Below are 14,416 nucleotides of genomic sequence, written 5' to 3' on the forward strand. Positions count from 1 at the left end.
ATGTAGGCCATTTGAGTTTGACCTGAAAAATCCTCTTCTGAAGATCAACAGCTGCAATATCTAGCCCCAGGATTTAAATTAGCATGCCCTCAATATAGATCCCTTTAAGAATATAAAAGCTAACTGTATAGTCCAGTTTTCTACAATGGTTCTGTATAATGTAGGCCACAAAGGAAGAAGGGTCTTTTGGCAGCATTCCTGACATTGGTATTTAAACAACCATAAATAGCAAAAGTAATCTAACATAAAATTGTAAATATGAGATAGATGTAAAAAAAATATGAAATCAGATTTCATTTGTAATCCTTATTTCTCCAGTGCTTATTCACCTTTTGTGAACTTCAGCTGCTCTGTCGAAAACAAACTAAGCAGCTTCAGCATACCAAGAAAGTGAGAGAATGAACACTTTTTGAAGTTCAAGAGTGTGATGGCATTACCGTGAGTCTGGAACATACCCTCACCTATGGCCCATCAGTAAAAGTATAATCAAGCACAGTTTTTCTAAAAATATATTATTTTAGACAATTTCTCTAGTACTCCTGCTAATTTATATTATACACAGCATTCAAGTTCACCTTGAACAAGTGGTCTGTTGAAGTCTTCTGTTGTACACGAATTTATTGGCGATTTATGGTATTTTTCATAATACCAAGAAGAGATTAAATTTTGTTTTTATTACCTGCAATGGAAAAGTGTTACTAAGTCTGTGTTTTTCCACTATTGTTCCCACATCGAGTAATTATTTTTCTGCTGAGGGGAGGAAGGCACTACCCCCCACATAACAGGCAAGCCAGAATTTCACACAAGAGATGCCATTGTCCTTCCTTCCCCAGATGCAAGCCTGTCATGCCGTCTGTGGTTAAGTTTAAGAGGTACAAGGATATGGTTACATCAATATCTAAGCTTACCTTCTTTAAAAGGAGTTTTTGGAGGAATATTTTCCTTGCTATCATGCTGGGAAGCTTTGGAAGGATCAAAATGCTTAATGCCCCGAATTGCATATAGCTGATCCTGAAGATCTCTGTTGGTTTGCTTTTCTTTTGCTAGCAATGCACGCAGTTTTGAGACATCCTAAAGAAAACATAGCACTTGGAAGTTAGATTAAGAACAGGGAAAAGCCTGCTTCATCGTTTACTAAATTAGCCCTTTTGACTAAGGCTAAGCACAAACATACATACACAATTATTGGTGGCATTAAAATACAAACAAAACCAAACATACAGGTGTAGAGAAGCCAGCACCATTGTATAATTGCTGTATAACACCCCTAAGCAGTATGGGAGCCTGAAACTTTCAGGTGTTGCTTTCAGCAGCTAGTTTATCAAGTCTAGAACCTCCAAAAGAGGTATGAAAAGTAACCAAGCTAAGAGTAGGGATAGTTATTTGCACTAGTGATCCCTCTGTACGTCATATATTCAGTTGAAACTGAAACAAACTCTCTTGCTGTTTCTGGAGTTCAGCAGTTTGTCCCAATTTAGCTCTTGCAGGGAATTTAACAACCACAGTAAGTCATTTGCAAGATTAGTCTATAAATATTTAGAGCACAAAGGAATCAAGCAGATTAATAACTTAGATTTCTAACTTTTCATTTCACAAACCTGCTTCAGGTGGGTATTCTCATCCTTCAACTTCATAACATGCTTGATTTTTTGCTTCTGGTTCTGGTGGCCAAGTAGTTTAGCATATGCATCACTTAGCTTATTCAGTTCTTCTTGGGCCGCACCGTGCTCGTTTAAAAGTGCATTCTTCTCTGCTTCAAATGCATCTAGTTGTTGCTGAAATACATATAAAATCTTTTAGAAAAAAATTAATTAAACATAGGTTTTTACTGAACCGAAAACTGCAAAGAAAGACTAGTTTGGGAAGGGGACTAGCTGGCTCAAGAGACAGCAACTTAGAAAACCACTGCAGGATAAGTGACTTTGAATGGGAAGCAACATTTACTTTTCAAGAGTAGAACCTGAGTCAACTGCACAAGTCTTAAGTCAACAGATACTAATAAACATCTACTTCATAACACACCTGAAAAGGCTTAGTTTTGTTATGTAAATCTTCATACAGATTACGCCAGGTCTTTATCTCTTCTTTCAAGCTAGAGGTCACATCTTCATTTATGGTTTTCCTAAAAAGCAGGAAGTGGAGTTTCATTATGTTCATTGTTAGCTCTCAGCACTTCTTCACACTAAAACTTTGATGTGCTACAATATGCATGTTTACTCTGAGAAAAGTCACCTTGATCTTTCGACTTCAAGTTTTCTTTTCAGATCTTCAGTTTGCTCTTCCAGTTTTTCCTGAAGTTTAGTCATTTGTGCAAGGCAAGACTCTTTTGTTCTCTCTGTTTCTGCTTCTTTTAGTGCAAGCTTTGTCTGAACTTCTAAAAGCATCCTGAGGAAAATAACATCCATCCTTAATGAACTCTTCTTTTAAAAAAAAAAAAAAAAATACTACTCTAAATCTGAAACTCAAGTAACCATCATTGAAAAGCTGTTAGCAGAAGAACCAAAATAAAGGTTTGCACAAACAGTGCTACATGAGAACAACAATACAGAAAGCAATCAAGTCCAAGAGGTAAAAAATTTTTAACTTGTCCTATGAGGAAGCAAGCAGTACTTTTGAAGCAAGGAAAGCTCATGTTTCTTATTTATGGCTCTTTAATGCCAGCAGTTTCTAGTGGAAGGCACTTTAGTAGTTAAGACTTCACATGCAGAGGTTTGCTCAAGCAGGAACTAGTCAAGACTGCTGTCCAGTGTGGATGGATTCAAGGGTTCAAAAACTCTACACCTAAAGCATTGCCTTCCTTCTCCAGCCTCAGCTGTTTGTTATATCACCTAAATGGAGACCAAGAACCCCTTCCCTGCCAGACTGAACCAGCAAATCAAACAGGAGATAACTCTTCAGCTGTTTTTCTTTCACCAGCTCTAATGGAAACTGGAGGCAGTATTAAGCAGATGGAGAGGAAAGAAAGGGCAACATCTTAGGTAGCACAGGTGTTTTAAAATAAGCTGGAGCAAGCTTGGACAACATTAATATACTGACTATGGGTGAACAAGACAGCAGAAGCATTGCAAAACTTTCCCAAGGCATTTTATAAATCAGCAAAGAGATAGAGTTGGGAAGATCAGAAATGCCCAACTCAGTTCGACCAAAACAGCATTTTCATGCAGTTAAGTCATTTATCCACAGGCAACAGTCAAAAAGATTAGAGAATAGTTGTTGACTTAAATCCAGCTTCAACTTCAGAAGCTAGCTAGGGACTACATTAAAAGTGGGGCAGGAAATCTTCCAGCACATACACAATATGTTCTGTAATGCAACTCACATACAGGCAGTTATCACCATTGTCTCATACGGGTGATTGTACATTGGGACCTTTTAGGACCAAACTCCCCCTCTTCCTCAAATAGTCAGTTACTTGCTCACAGCAAGGGACTTACTTATGCTCTGTGCAGTGAGCTGGAAGGAGAACATAAGCCACTAGCTGAGGACATGTTTCTCTGACTGTCTTAACAGCAGCTCAGTGGTGTAAGACAGCTTCTGAATGTTTCTACTTATCAGCAGCACTGTGGCACCTCATATTAGGCACAGAGGACCTCTGTTCACCTCCCTGCAGTATGGTAATTCATGGGTTGTTAATTGGCATCTCCTTGTGAGCAGAGTTTGCTGTGTGCTTTGCATTATTTGTTTGTCTGCCCCTGTGAATCTTATTTGTGGAGCAGTCACTGTAACAGATATTTCTGATAAAGACAATATTCCAACATATTTCAGTTAGGTATTTTCCTCTTCCTATATGTTCCATATAAAGGAAAAATTCAAAGCAATTGATTGAACAGATCAGTTTTCTAATACATATAAACTTAATATTAATTTTGTCTGTCAATATTTTCAACTCTCTGCTCTGAGAAAAGGAAGAAACTTCATCTTACACCAAATACTGTTTTTATTTGGTAGAGCAGCATGTTAAGTACTAGTTAAGAAAGCAAGCCTCAGCTGGCATTCTTTAGCTTAAGGAAAAGTTTGTCCGTCTAGTACCTTGCACATTCTTCTTTTGCTTTATTTTTAGTGTATTCTGCTTCCTGAAGCAGCTGTAGATTATCTTGGCCTATTTTTTTTAGGTTGGCAACTTCTTCTTGCAGAGAGGTGTTCTCTAGTTTAAGACTGCTTATTTCTTCAGCTGTTGTTTTCTTGTAGCTGGTATTAGAATACAAATAAGAAAAACCTTGTTATTTTAGACAAAATATAGATTGACATGTTCAGGATTACAAGAGCGATACAAGCTCATGTTAACAAGTATAAGAGATTTTATAATCTGGAGATATGGCAGTGTTTTGACACTGGTAAATCCAAAGTTAAAAAAAAAAAAGCACATTTCCATAAAGCCCTAAGCAGTAACACTATGACAAATTCCACGATACATGTTTTGTGTTTGAATATCTACCAAAATGTGAAAAGACCTACTACATCTGAAGCTTATTTTAAACACCAAAAGACCTACTATCTACAGCTTGCATTGGCAGATATTCACCTTGATCCTTCATGGGTGCCTTGCATACTTCACAATAACAGTATCACTTTTTAAAAACTTCCATAACCTGTGTATTTTGAGAAGAAATATCTGCAAGAATTGTAAGAAAATAATCTCGATTCAGTGCAATTTAAGCCTAAACAAGAAGTCTTTTTGCAACAGATTTTAGTGCAAAAACAAACATCACTAGTTACAACTCTCACTGAGATTCAAATGCACTTGAGTATTCTAACTAGTTGCACTTTGGAAGAAGAAACATTCAGTTTCCTGAACTAGATACTGAGTATGGCATTACACTTGACTACTACTAAAAGGGATAAATCGATTTCTTAATGGCATTAAGTAGTCCATCACAAAATTCTCTTCTCTAGTACTGTACCAAAACTCATATACAGTGTTAAGTATCAAGGCACATCGATAGACAGTATAATTAATTGTAATTTCAGAGATAATCCCAGTCCTAGATCTTAATGAAACTTAAATACCTTTCAAACTCAGCAACAGTCTTTCCAAGTTTACGCAGTGTATTGCTATGCTCTTCTTGGATTTGCAAAACAGCATTGCTGTGCATTTCTTTGATTTGCTCCAACTCAGCATTCTTCCTGAAATAAAAATTCAGCATTCCACACTGGAGATAAGCATGTCTGAACATACTACCAAATGCTGTCGTCAGTTACAAAATGCTTGCTGCAGCAGCAAGAAATTGATTGTGACAAACCAGTACTTTGCCACAACTTCAAGTATTAAAGCATAATCTTCACAGCATATTTAACTAAGCATTTCCCCCTCCCCTTATTTTCCAAGCTAGCTATAGAATAGGTCAAACACCTAGCAGTAAACTTTCAGCATGTGAAAGGAAGAAAAACTTGCCTGAAAATCTTTCCTAGTCATTGCCCTCTCCAGGGCAGAAACATCCAATGACATGCATGTAGCTTGCCCTTCACAGTAACATCATACTAGTACAGTACTGGCATTTCAAGCAAGTCTTAGCATGCTGATCAAACAGTTTTATATTAAGACAGTATAAAACAGATTCAAGTCATACAGCTGGCTCAGACCACTAATCAGCAACCAGCAAGAAATACATTTAGATCTGTTCAGGTCTCTTTAAAACCCGAATTAGGCTCAGAAGCTTTGTTTATGCCACAGATTTAGCATTTTTGCTTTCAAAGTTTTAGGATCAGAAAGTTTATTTCACAAACCCTTTCAACTTTACTTCCATCTGTGCAAGTTCAAGAGCTTGAGATTTGGTTTCTTGTTCCAACCACTTCACCAACTTTTCAGCTTTCTTCTCCTTAGCATGTAATTTATTCAGCTCATTCATTGTATCATTCAGCTCTTCTTCAAGAATATGTCTCTCACTTGTTACTTCATCTTGAAACTCTAGTAACTTCTGCTGCATTGATGCAGATGACTCCTGCATGCCAGAGTATCACAGATTTTAAAGCTACTAGTACTTATCTAGATATTAAATACTAATTTGCAGTGTTCAAACTTCAAAGCACAATAATATGGTCAAATCTACAGGAAGAACCAAAACACTCATCATACCAGCTATGATTCTTAGGTGAGAGCTATTGGACCACACACAATTTCTGCTGGTCAGCACTCGTACATTCCAGACTAGACCATCATTAATACAGCAATCTCATGTATAACCAAAATCAGAACCTTTAGTACCAATCATTGGTATTAGAGTCTATTTTTAGACAAATTTACAGTCTGTATTTACCTTCTCTTGCTGCAGCTGAGAAACCAGCTCTTCATGCTTCTGAAGCAGTTTTTGGTGTTCTTGTTCTCCTAAGCCAATTTTTTTTTTCAGGTCTTCTATTTCAGCATTCATAGTCAGAAATTTTCCTCTACTCTCAGACAACTCTTTCTCTGCATAGGGAAATTGTTAACATAAATTCCCTTCTCTGTCTTCAAAAAGCTACAACATCTATTCTTCATAGTACTTCCATTCTAGCTTTAAAGTTAGTTAGGCAAGGTGGGGAATGGGGAGAAACTCAAAACAAAACCACACCTTTAACCCATCTGGAAACTCCACAAAATTGGCAGAAAGTACACCACTTTTGAAATTATTTTACGAGCAGGAATCTTTGGATCAAGTAATTAACCTTCATGAGAACAGCAGTAAGACTGAGGAAAAACAACTACATGGTTTCTACAAAGCTTCTTCCACATAATGCTACCACATACAAGCCAAGTGGCACACAGAGAACTGAGTACCAGTCTAAGGCTGCAAAGTTTCTGGTGAAAAAAGATTCTTAGACACATTCCCAACACCTCAATGAACTTGTGCACAAGCTGCTAACAGTGGATTGAGATGGTATCATACTGCTTCTCAATGAAGAGGAAAGGAACAAGTCATTTGTGTTCAGCTTTCAGATTAAAGCCATTCCTACTATGTAAACAATTTTCATTTCCATGCTTAGTTACCCTCCATGGAAATAAAAATTTAGATTTAACAGATGTCAGATTTAAGGTAGCTTCCATATTGTTAGAAATATGGTTAGCTGTTTTCAGCTAGAGCTCAGAGACATGACTTAACCCAGAGGAAGCCAGTCTAAACTGACATTTTGGAATAAACCTATCCGAGATGCTTTAAGACATACAAGCGTACAAGCACTAACAATTACCTTTTTCTTGTTCAAGCATTTGACAGTTTTCATTAAGTTCTTTTATCAGTTTAAATGATTCTTCCTCTTTTGTTTTAAGGGTATCCTTCAGGATCCCAATATCTTGGTCTTTCTTTATCAGTGTCTCCTCCATCTGGGCAACATCTAGTTTGTATTTCTCAACTGTTTCTGCAACACTGCTGTAGGAGAAAATTCAAGTATGTTACCACTAGATTTTGTTTCTAAGCTTACACTTCAGCACAAAGGAAAAATGCTTAGGACTGTTGGTTTCCAACAGGAAAACTGCCTTCACCTCCTTGCCCAGACACAAGTTTTTGCGCATTAAGACAGGTTAGTAAAAATTAAAAGCAATTTATTTCAATATTGATGTTTTGTTTTAAAAGAAACTTACACTATCACACAAATAAAATATAAAGGTTTGATTAAGACAGAATTAGTCAGTATAATTAATTTAAAGGTGACTGCTACATCCAGGATTTTTCTACATAGCTAAGTTTTGACAGAAAAGCATACGCATTAATAAACCAGATTTTACAAGAATAAGCAGAATCTTAAGATATAGAGCCAGTTAATGATGAAACTCTGAATGAGTAAATTGACAGTGGTGAAGAGTGAAATAGTTAAATATATATAGTTTTGTATTTTCACCATGTGAAAGGGACACATTACTGTGAAGAATGGTTAGTTTCAATCAGTTACAAAGGACTGAATTAGTAATTTTTAGAATAAGACTGATGTTCATAGATACTTAATTCATCACAACCCTTAAATGCAAATCCAAATATTGCAAAGTTCACTGGAAGCCAAGATTGAGGGCAGTTTTTTCCCTACTGTACCTTGTTTTACAAGCGAGGGATAAAAGACATTATTGCCAGTATCTTAGAGGAAAATGATTTAGCTTGATTTATGTACAAATAACTCGGGCTAAAAACATGATTTCAGCACCCTGATACAAAACACTTCCATAGTATTGCTTAGTCCAGAAAAGCACAGAGACATTTAGAAAGACAATTAAAATAATATCTTAGGACTCCTTTCCATTGTGTGGAAAAATACCTTATTTCCTTGCTCCCTCTATATCAGTACTGTCAAACAGAATTGTTACCCAGGTTCTACTTCACCAGTCATAAACAAGGCTTAGTTTTACTGCCTTTTAACTTACCCAGTCCAATTCTAGAACAATTTGTTGTTACCTGAGCTCTGTGATATATTCCAGGAGTTTTTCAGTGTCAGACTTATCTTCAACTTTTTCTCTCTCAGTAGCAGACCTAAAACCAGGAATTCTTAATGATGGCTGTGTTTAAACAATTCGGCAGTACTTGTAAGCTATTTGTTTACAGATAAGCAAGTAGAAATAAGTCACTGAATCACAACTTGGTAGTAATACATTTTTTTCATAATCCAATTTGGCTGACAAGCTGGTATTGGCTCTAACAAGTGGTTCTACCCTCTTCTGACACTTGCTCCATATGGTCTTCTCATTTGTAGTAAAGATGCTGATCCATATTCTGCTACAAGCAAGTATGTTAGAACAGCTGCATTAGTTAGACAAGTTATCAATGCCTCCCTTTGTAAATCACACTACTCACATTATTAGCTTTGTGTATTTTAACTCTAATGCAAGTATAAAAATTCTGCTCATATTTGAGCACTTGGATGTTAAGTAAATGCAGAAAGCATAAGGAGGATGCTGCAGTGCCAATCATGCAAAATTGGCATGAAATATACCTTTTAAGTTCATCCTTCTGAGGTAGCCATCCTCAGAAATAGCCTATATGTTAGCACACTGTTCCTGTGCAGCAAATTACATTGTTTGGACAGAACAGAAAGCGTTGGTTTGGAACTCTCTCTTCCTACATACAGCTGCTTCAGCCAAGACACTTCACAGTTGTCTTTCTTCAGAGAATGTGGCTACTATAAGGCAACTTGGAAGGCATCACAACTACTCTTCAATACACATTGCTGGAGAACACACATGTTCATCAAATCTGTGTAAAATGCCCGACTACTGCATCAGGATCTCAACTCCTGGTCCAATGCTTTTTCATTCTTGCTTATTCATAACTTACTAAAGGGGCAGACACTGAAGTATCCAATCTACATGAATGTCTTGCTCAAAGATGAACAATTCTTTTCGCAACATACACGTCCTCTCTCCCTACGTGAAAAAACTCCACCCATACCACAGTGGAAGACAAAGGGTTGAGATGATACAGTTTGTCTTTTGGAAAAAGGTTATATACACTAGAGGAACAATAATGCGTATGTTCATTTTATAAGAACACAACAATTCCTAAAACATTATTCCAGGACACAAGTGCTAATAATTTCAGTTTCTCCTCAGCAGGGAGATGGCTTGTATTTTCCCTAAACTAAGTGCTTACTATAAGGTATAAGGCATGTAAGCATAGGTAGATTATATAATTCATCTAAGTCAATTCCTTACTACTTACAGTTTTTCTTCTAACTGTGCTATTTTTCCTTTTGAATGCTCTAGATTCCTTTGCACTTCCTGTAGCTTCATTTCCATGTTTTCCTGCTTCGCAAGGGCAGTCTTTAAAAAAAAAGATAAATGTTACCACCAAAATGATTTAGTAAAAAAACCCACATATCTAAGAGACAGTGGTAAACAGAAATGAATTCGTAATTATAATTTAATGATAGCACTTGCTACTATGCAAAATGTGATTAAAAGTATCCCTCTGTAAAGATATTAGCCATTTGTTAAAAACATCCACCACCCAAAAAACTCAAACATGTATAAGAGTTTCAAACTATACTTAAGACCACTGGTTTTAAACAAAGTTAGTCTGACAAACAGATTGATATTTTAAGAGGTATTTCTAGGCTTCCTTACTTGAACTTGGATTTACTCTGCACATCAACAGCAAAACCAAGAACATTAATTGTTTGATCTTTCTCTGTTTTCACAGAAAGTAGAAGAAACTACCAAGCTGAGGACAGAACAAGACATGATCTGCAGTTCTGCTGTAAGCCCTTCCTTTCAGTTCCTGAACAACTCAGAATTACTATCCTGTGCAGTGCAAACAGTCATACCTTTTCTTTAGCATCCCTCTTGTTCCTGAGCTTCATTAACTCCACGCACAGGCTGCTCATTTTCTTCTGCACACCATCTTCAGACAGCTTATAGGAGATTAATATAAAAACACTAAGCATAACTCCTTCATGTGAATTACTCTTCACACAGTCTTTTAAAAGTGCTTCTCTCCTACCTACAACACTGATCTCAACTGGTCCTTGAGGCAGGTGTTAGCAAGTCCCACTCTGTCTTTAGACAGAAGCACACAAGATCCCAAACCAGACATGCTCTATCCCTGTGCCAATGAAGGGGCACAGGGGATGTGAAAACAGATGCTGATCAGCAGCTAAAGTCTCCTCTTGCTCAGGGAGCTTAATAACAGCAAAGGCAAAGCAAATATGCACTTATTTGTCTGAATACCTTTGACTTCAGCAGTTCATTGGTTCTTGTTAGTTCCAGTAGCTGTTTTTTTAGGCATGCAACATTTGCCAAAAGAGATGTTTTCTCCTGAACTGCAGCACTCAGCTTCGCTTCAATCTTAACAAAATCCTCATCCATGGCCTGAAGTTTTTTATCCTGCTCTCCACGCTCTCTCACTAATGCACGAATCTAAACCAAAAGAGGTATTTTCTTTATTTCCTACTATTATTTTTCTTAAATAACATTATTTATTTATGCCTGTGATTTTCTTGGATAGGCTAAGTATCCACACTGCATTAACTTCCATTCAGAATACATATTTTCAGCTTTATCATTGACAGGAAAGTAGATAACAGAAGAACCAATTATCTATTACTACACACCCCACATTTCCAGTCCTGACTTATTTTATCATCTGACCTATTTTATGCTACTGAGCCAGTACATGTTAAAGTTAACTTCAACTTGCAATAGAAGCTAAGTCTCCTATTTGGCTATGGAATACACAAAATGTGACATTTGAGACAAAAGGCATAGATTAGTACACAGAAGTGTATTAATAAGGAAAAGCTAGCTGCCTCAAACTTTAAAATTATGTCAATTATTAAGCAAAAATTTCAGGAAGCAGCTGTTAATAGAACCTTTTTTGTGGTGGGTACAGAACATAGGACATGGTTATCCCCTTTTTTAAAAAAAAAAGTTTAAAAAAGACTGGCTGCACACTGTTGACAATTGGGATTAATGTAATTCCATTGACAAATCAAACGTTTTCTACATACCATAACATTTTACAATCTCTGCTCTGCACAGAGCTGTTTGCAAACTACTTGCATGCTATGCTATGCAAAAGAGGCTAATTTTACCAGCTTGTGTTTTTATTATGGTAAGTGGGAAATATATTACAGGATTTCCCTCACATAGTGTATTCATACCTCCTTCTCCAGTGTCTTCTGTTTCTTTTTCTCTTTCATAAGGATATGATCTTTTTTAGGCTTCCAAGTCCCATTAGCTGGCTTTTGAAAACAGAAGTATTAGAAATATTTAGACTGATCTCTAGCTGCATACTAATTTAACACCACAGTTAAATATGAGTGGATGCCTTCATATAGACAATACTATTAAATGTACACACATACATAATAAAAAGCAAACATCTTTCCCACACAGAGTAGACAAGTATCAGGTTAGGATGGGTTTTACCATTGTACTTTCTCATAAGCATTGTGACAGGAAGGAGATTAACAAAGTTTAAAACATTAGCACTCCCTAAACTCCATAAAAAACATTTTAATCTCTTAACCACAGGTTTTTGCTTGCAGAATTTCAGCCTACATCATGAGTACTAGTAAACTAAATTAAAGACAAGGTTATGATTTTTCAACTTATTAGCCTATACATCTTCAAATCTATATCCTCACACATGGCACTGAGAACTTGTATATGCAGTATCACCCCCTCTTTGTTTCTTTTACCACTAGGTTTCTGCCCCTGCCCACTGTATGAAAGCAGAAACACAATCTTAGAAAGAAGCAACTGCATCATAATTACATCGTAAGCAAAAGGCAAAAAGATCCCAACATTGTAACAACAAAGACAACAAGCCACTCCATAGTCCCAACTAACCATCATACGATTCCCAGCGACACTGCAATTTCTTTTTTTCCTTCTCAGTTACTAAGGAATACAGGCACAATAATGTGTTGCATAGTTTACTCAGGTAGGTTAATAGTAATTGTATAAAGGGACTGTGTGATTTAACTAGTCACAGTGAGGTTTAGCTGGAATTTAACAGTGCTACAGACACCACAGAAGAGCCTTACTGTTGATCCAAGAGATGCGAGTCTCCTTCCAGTTATGGGGGTAGGTGCACTCTTCTCACTGTTCAAATCTGCCTCACCTGCAGAGGAATGCAGAAAAGAATGATGAAGGAAGAGAGTGTGCATGGTGAGGGAAATTTAACCAAACTAGACAAGGTTAATTGACTTTTTATACAAAAGACAGAATGCCACCTGACTATTAAACTATCCACTTCACAACCCAATGCCAGCTGTTTTCTTACTGCAATCAGGCAGTTTAATATCAGTCATCTGGGCACTTGACAAAATTTAGAGAGAAACTACCAGATGACAGACAGTTTTGAGAATTTAGCTTCTCCCAAGTCATCCCCCCATCTCGATCTATGCTGTCAGTTTTCTACCGAGGGATGCTTTATCTGAAAAGGCCATGAAAGTATCACTAAAAACAAGGCTAATGAAGTAGTTAAATCATTTATTTGATCTCCAGACATCCCCCTAATTAGCAGAAATTACATATAAAGCTATTCTTGGAAGATTCAGGTTGACATGTTTCTGCATCTGCTGTGCCCTTCAGTTGGAAGGTAGGCAGTGAGCCCCCACAAGAGAAAACAATTTCTACACAAAAACAGAGCAGTAACAGCATTTAAGCACTAACAAATGTAGCACTCAAAGAGGTTACATCATTGTGTTCTATGCAATTTTTAGGACTACTTACTCTTCTGCTTCCTAATCCGTTGACATGTTTCAGAGGACAGAGAACTTTTCAGTGCATCTGAAGATTTAACATCATAGGATCCTCGCAGCGGGGTACATACTAGAAATTAGATTTTTCAGAACAGCAGAGAACTACGGTAAATGAAAGGGTTTTCAGCTTCAATGATTTGAGGCTGGTAACACATATAAGTTCAATCCATTAAAAAGATTAAAAAAAAAAACCATCAACATCTGGAGTCTCAGTTCTCCTCACCCTCCCCATAAACATAAAGGAAATACACAGCACACATGGCAGAGGAAAGGGCTGGTTTATTACACTACTAGTAAAACTAGAAACTATAATTTACATACATAATATCATAAGGCATTTGATTAATTATAGCAGTGCATTAACTTCACTAAATGAAAACCCCAACTAGTTAGAGGGCCTTAATACTAATTGGTAAAAAAGCCAGTCTAAAACTTTAAAGGATAAAATGCAAACTTAATTGTTTTGTTTTTTTTCAGCATCTTCCAGTTTAGAAGCATCTACTTAGATGTTATTGAATGCCAAACTTTTCCTCTAAAGAACTAAGTTACTTAAACTTTTATTAAAAAGTTGTGGGTTTTTTTTAATTAAACGATTTTAAGGAAAAAGGCAGACAGAAACAAGATGGCTACAAATGCTTCATATAACTCTTATTACAGCCAAGTAGTCAGTAAGTGTTTTACCTACTTACTTCACCTTCTGCAAAAGAGAGCAGCTTCATTTAATATGAGAACAGGTGACAGCAGCAGAGGTGTTCAGCTACAGACAAAAGCTCACTGAAAGAAGTTCTACATTCGAAAGTGCTCTCAGGAGCAGTACTTCAGTTGTGACTTAAGACTCACGATACCAGAATGCCAACAATCGTAGCTTGTCACTGGTTTATTTACTACACAAATATCCACGTATATGCTCACCGCTATACTTAACACCCGTTTACCTACGACCGGCATTCGACACGAAGTCAGGACTTTTTTCCCGAAGAGGAGACTCCTACGATGGCTTCGGCAAGGGGCCCTCAAACGCACGGTGACAGGCACCTCCCCGCACAGGGGACTGGGACACACTGAGGCAACAGCAGGCCAGCACCCTCGCAGGGCTCGGGCACCCTCCCCCCGAGGCCAGCAGGCCCCAGCGGACCTACCCGAGCTCTCGTTGAAGCGGCGGAGCGGGGCCCTGGCGAAGGCCATGGCAGCGGACACAGCCCAGCGCGGCGGAGCGGAGCGCCCTCAGCTTTCAAAGGCACCAACGGCCGCCGCC

At 37.4% G+C, this 14,416-nt stretch overlaps 1 protein-coding gene across 1 annotated transcript; it reads right to left on the bottom strand.

Annotated features, from left to right (window-relative positions):
• Positions 1-659: 659 nt before the first annotated feature.
• Positions 660-14,346, bottom strand: HMMR (hyaluronan mediated motility receptor). The gene is made up of 18 exons (XM_010174244.1): positions 14,301-14,346; positions 13,133-13,231; positions 12,442-12,518; positions 11,554-11,634; positions 10,622-10,810; positions 10,219-10,305; positions 9,615-9,715; positions 8,355-8,429; positions 7,162-7,340; positions 6,255-6,403; positions 5,725-5,939; positions 5,008-5,124; positions 4,030-4,188; positions 2,233-2,385; positions 2,023-2,122; positions 1,599-1,775; positions 909-1,071; positions 660-679 (listed from the first exon to the last, which is right to left on the bottom strand). Exons 1-18 carry the CDS (start codon positions 14,344-14,346, stop codon positions 660-662), a joined length of 2,187 nt encoding a protein of 728 aa, XP_010172546.1.
• Positions 14,347-14,416: the final 70 nt, after the last annotated feature.

Source organism: Antrostomus carolinensis, unplaced genomic scaffold, assembly GCF_000700745.2.
Source record: "Antrostomus carolinensis isolate BGI_N321 unplaced genomic scaffold, ASM70074v2 Scaffold49188, whole genome shotgun sequence".
Classification (NCBI taxonomy): Eukaryota; Metazoa; Chordata; class Aves; order Caprimulgiformes; family Caprimulgidae; genus Antrostomus; species Antrostomus carolinensis.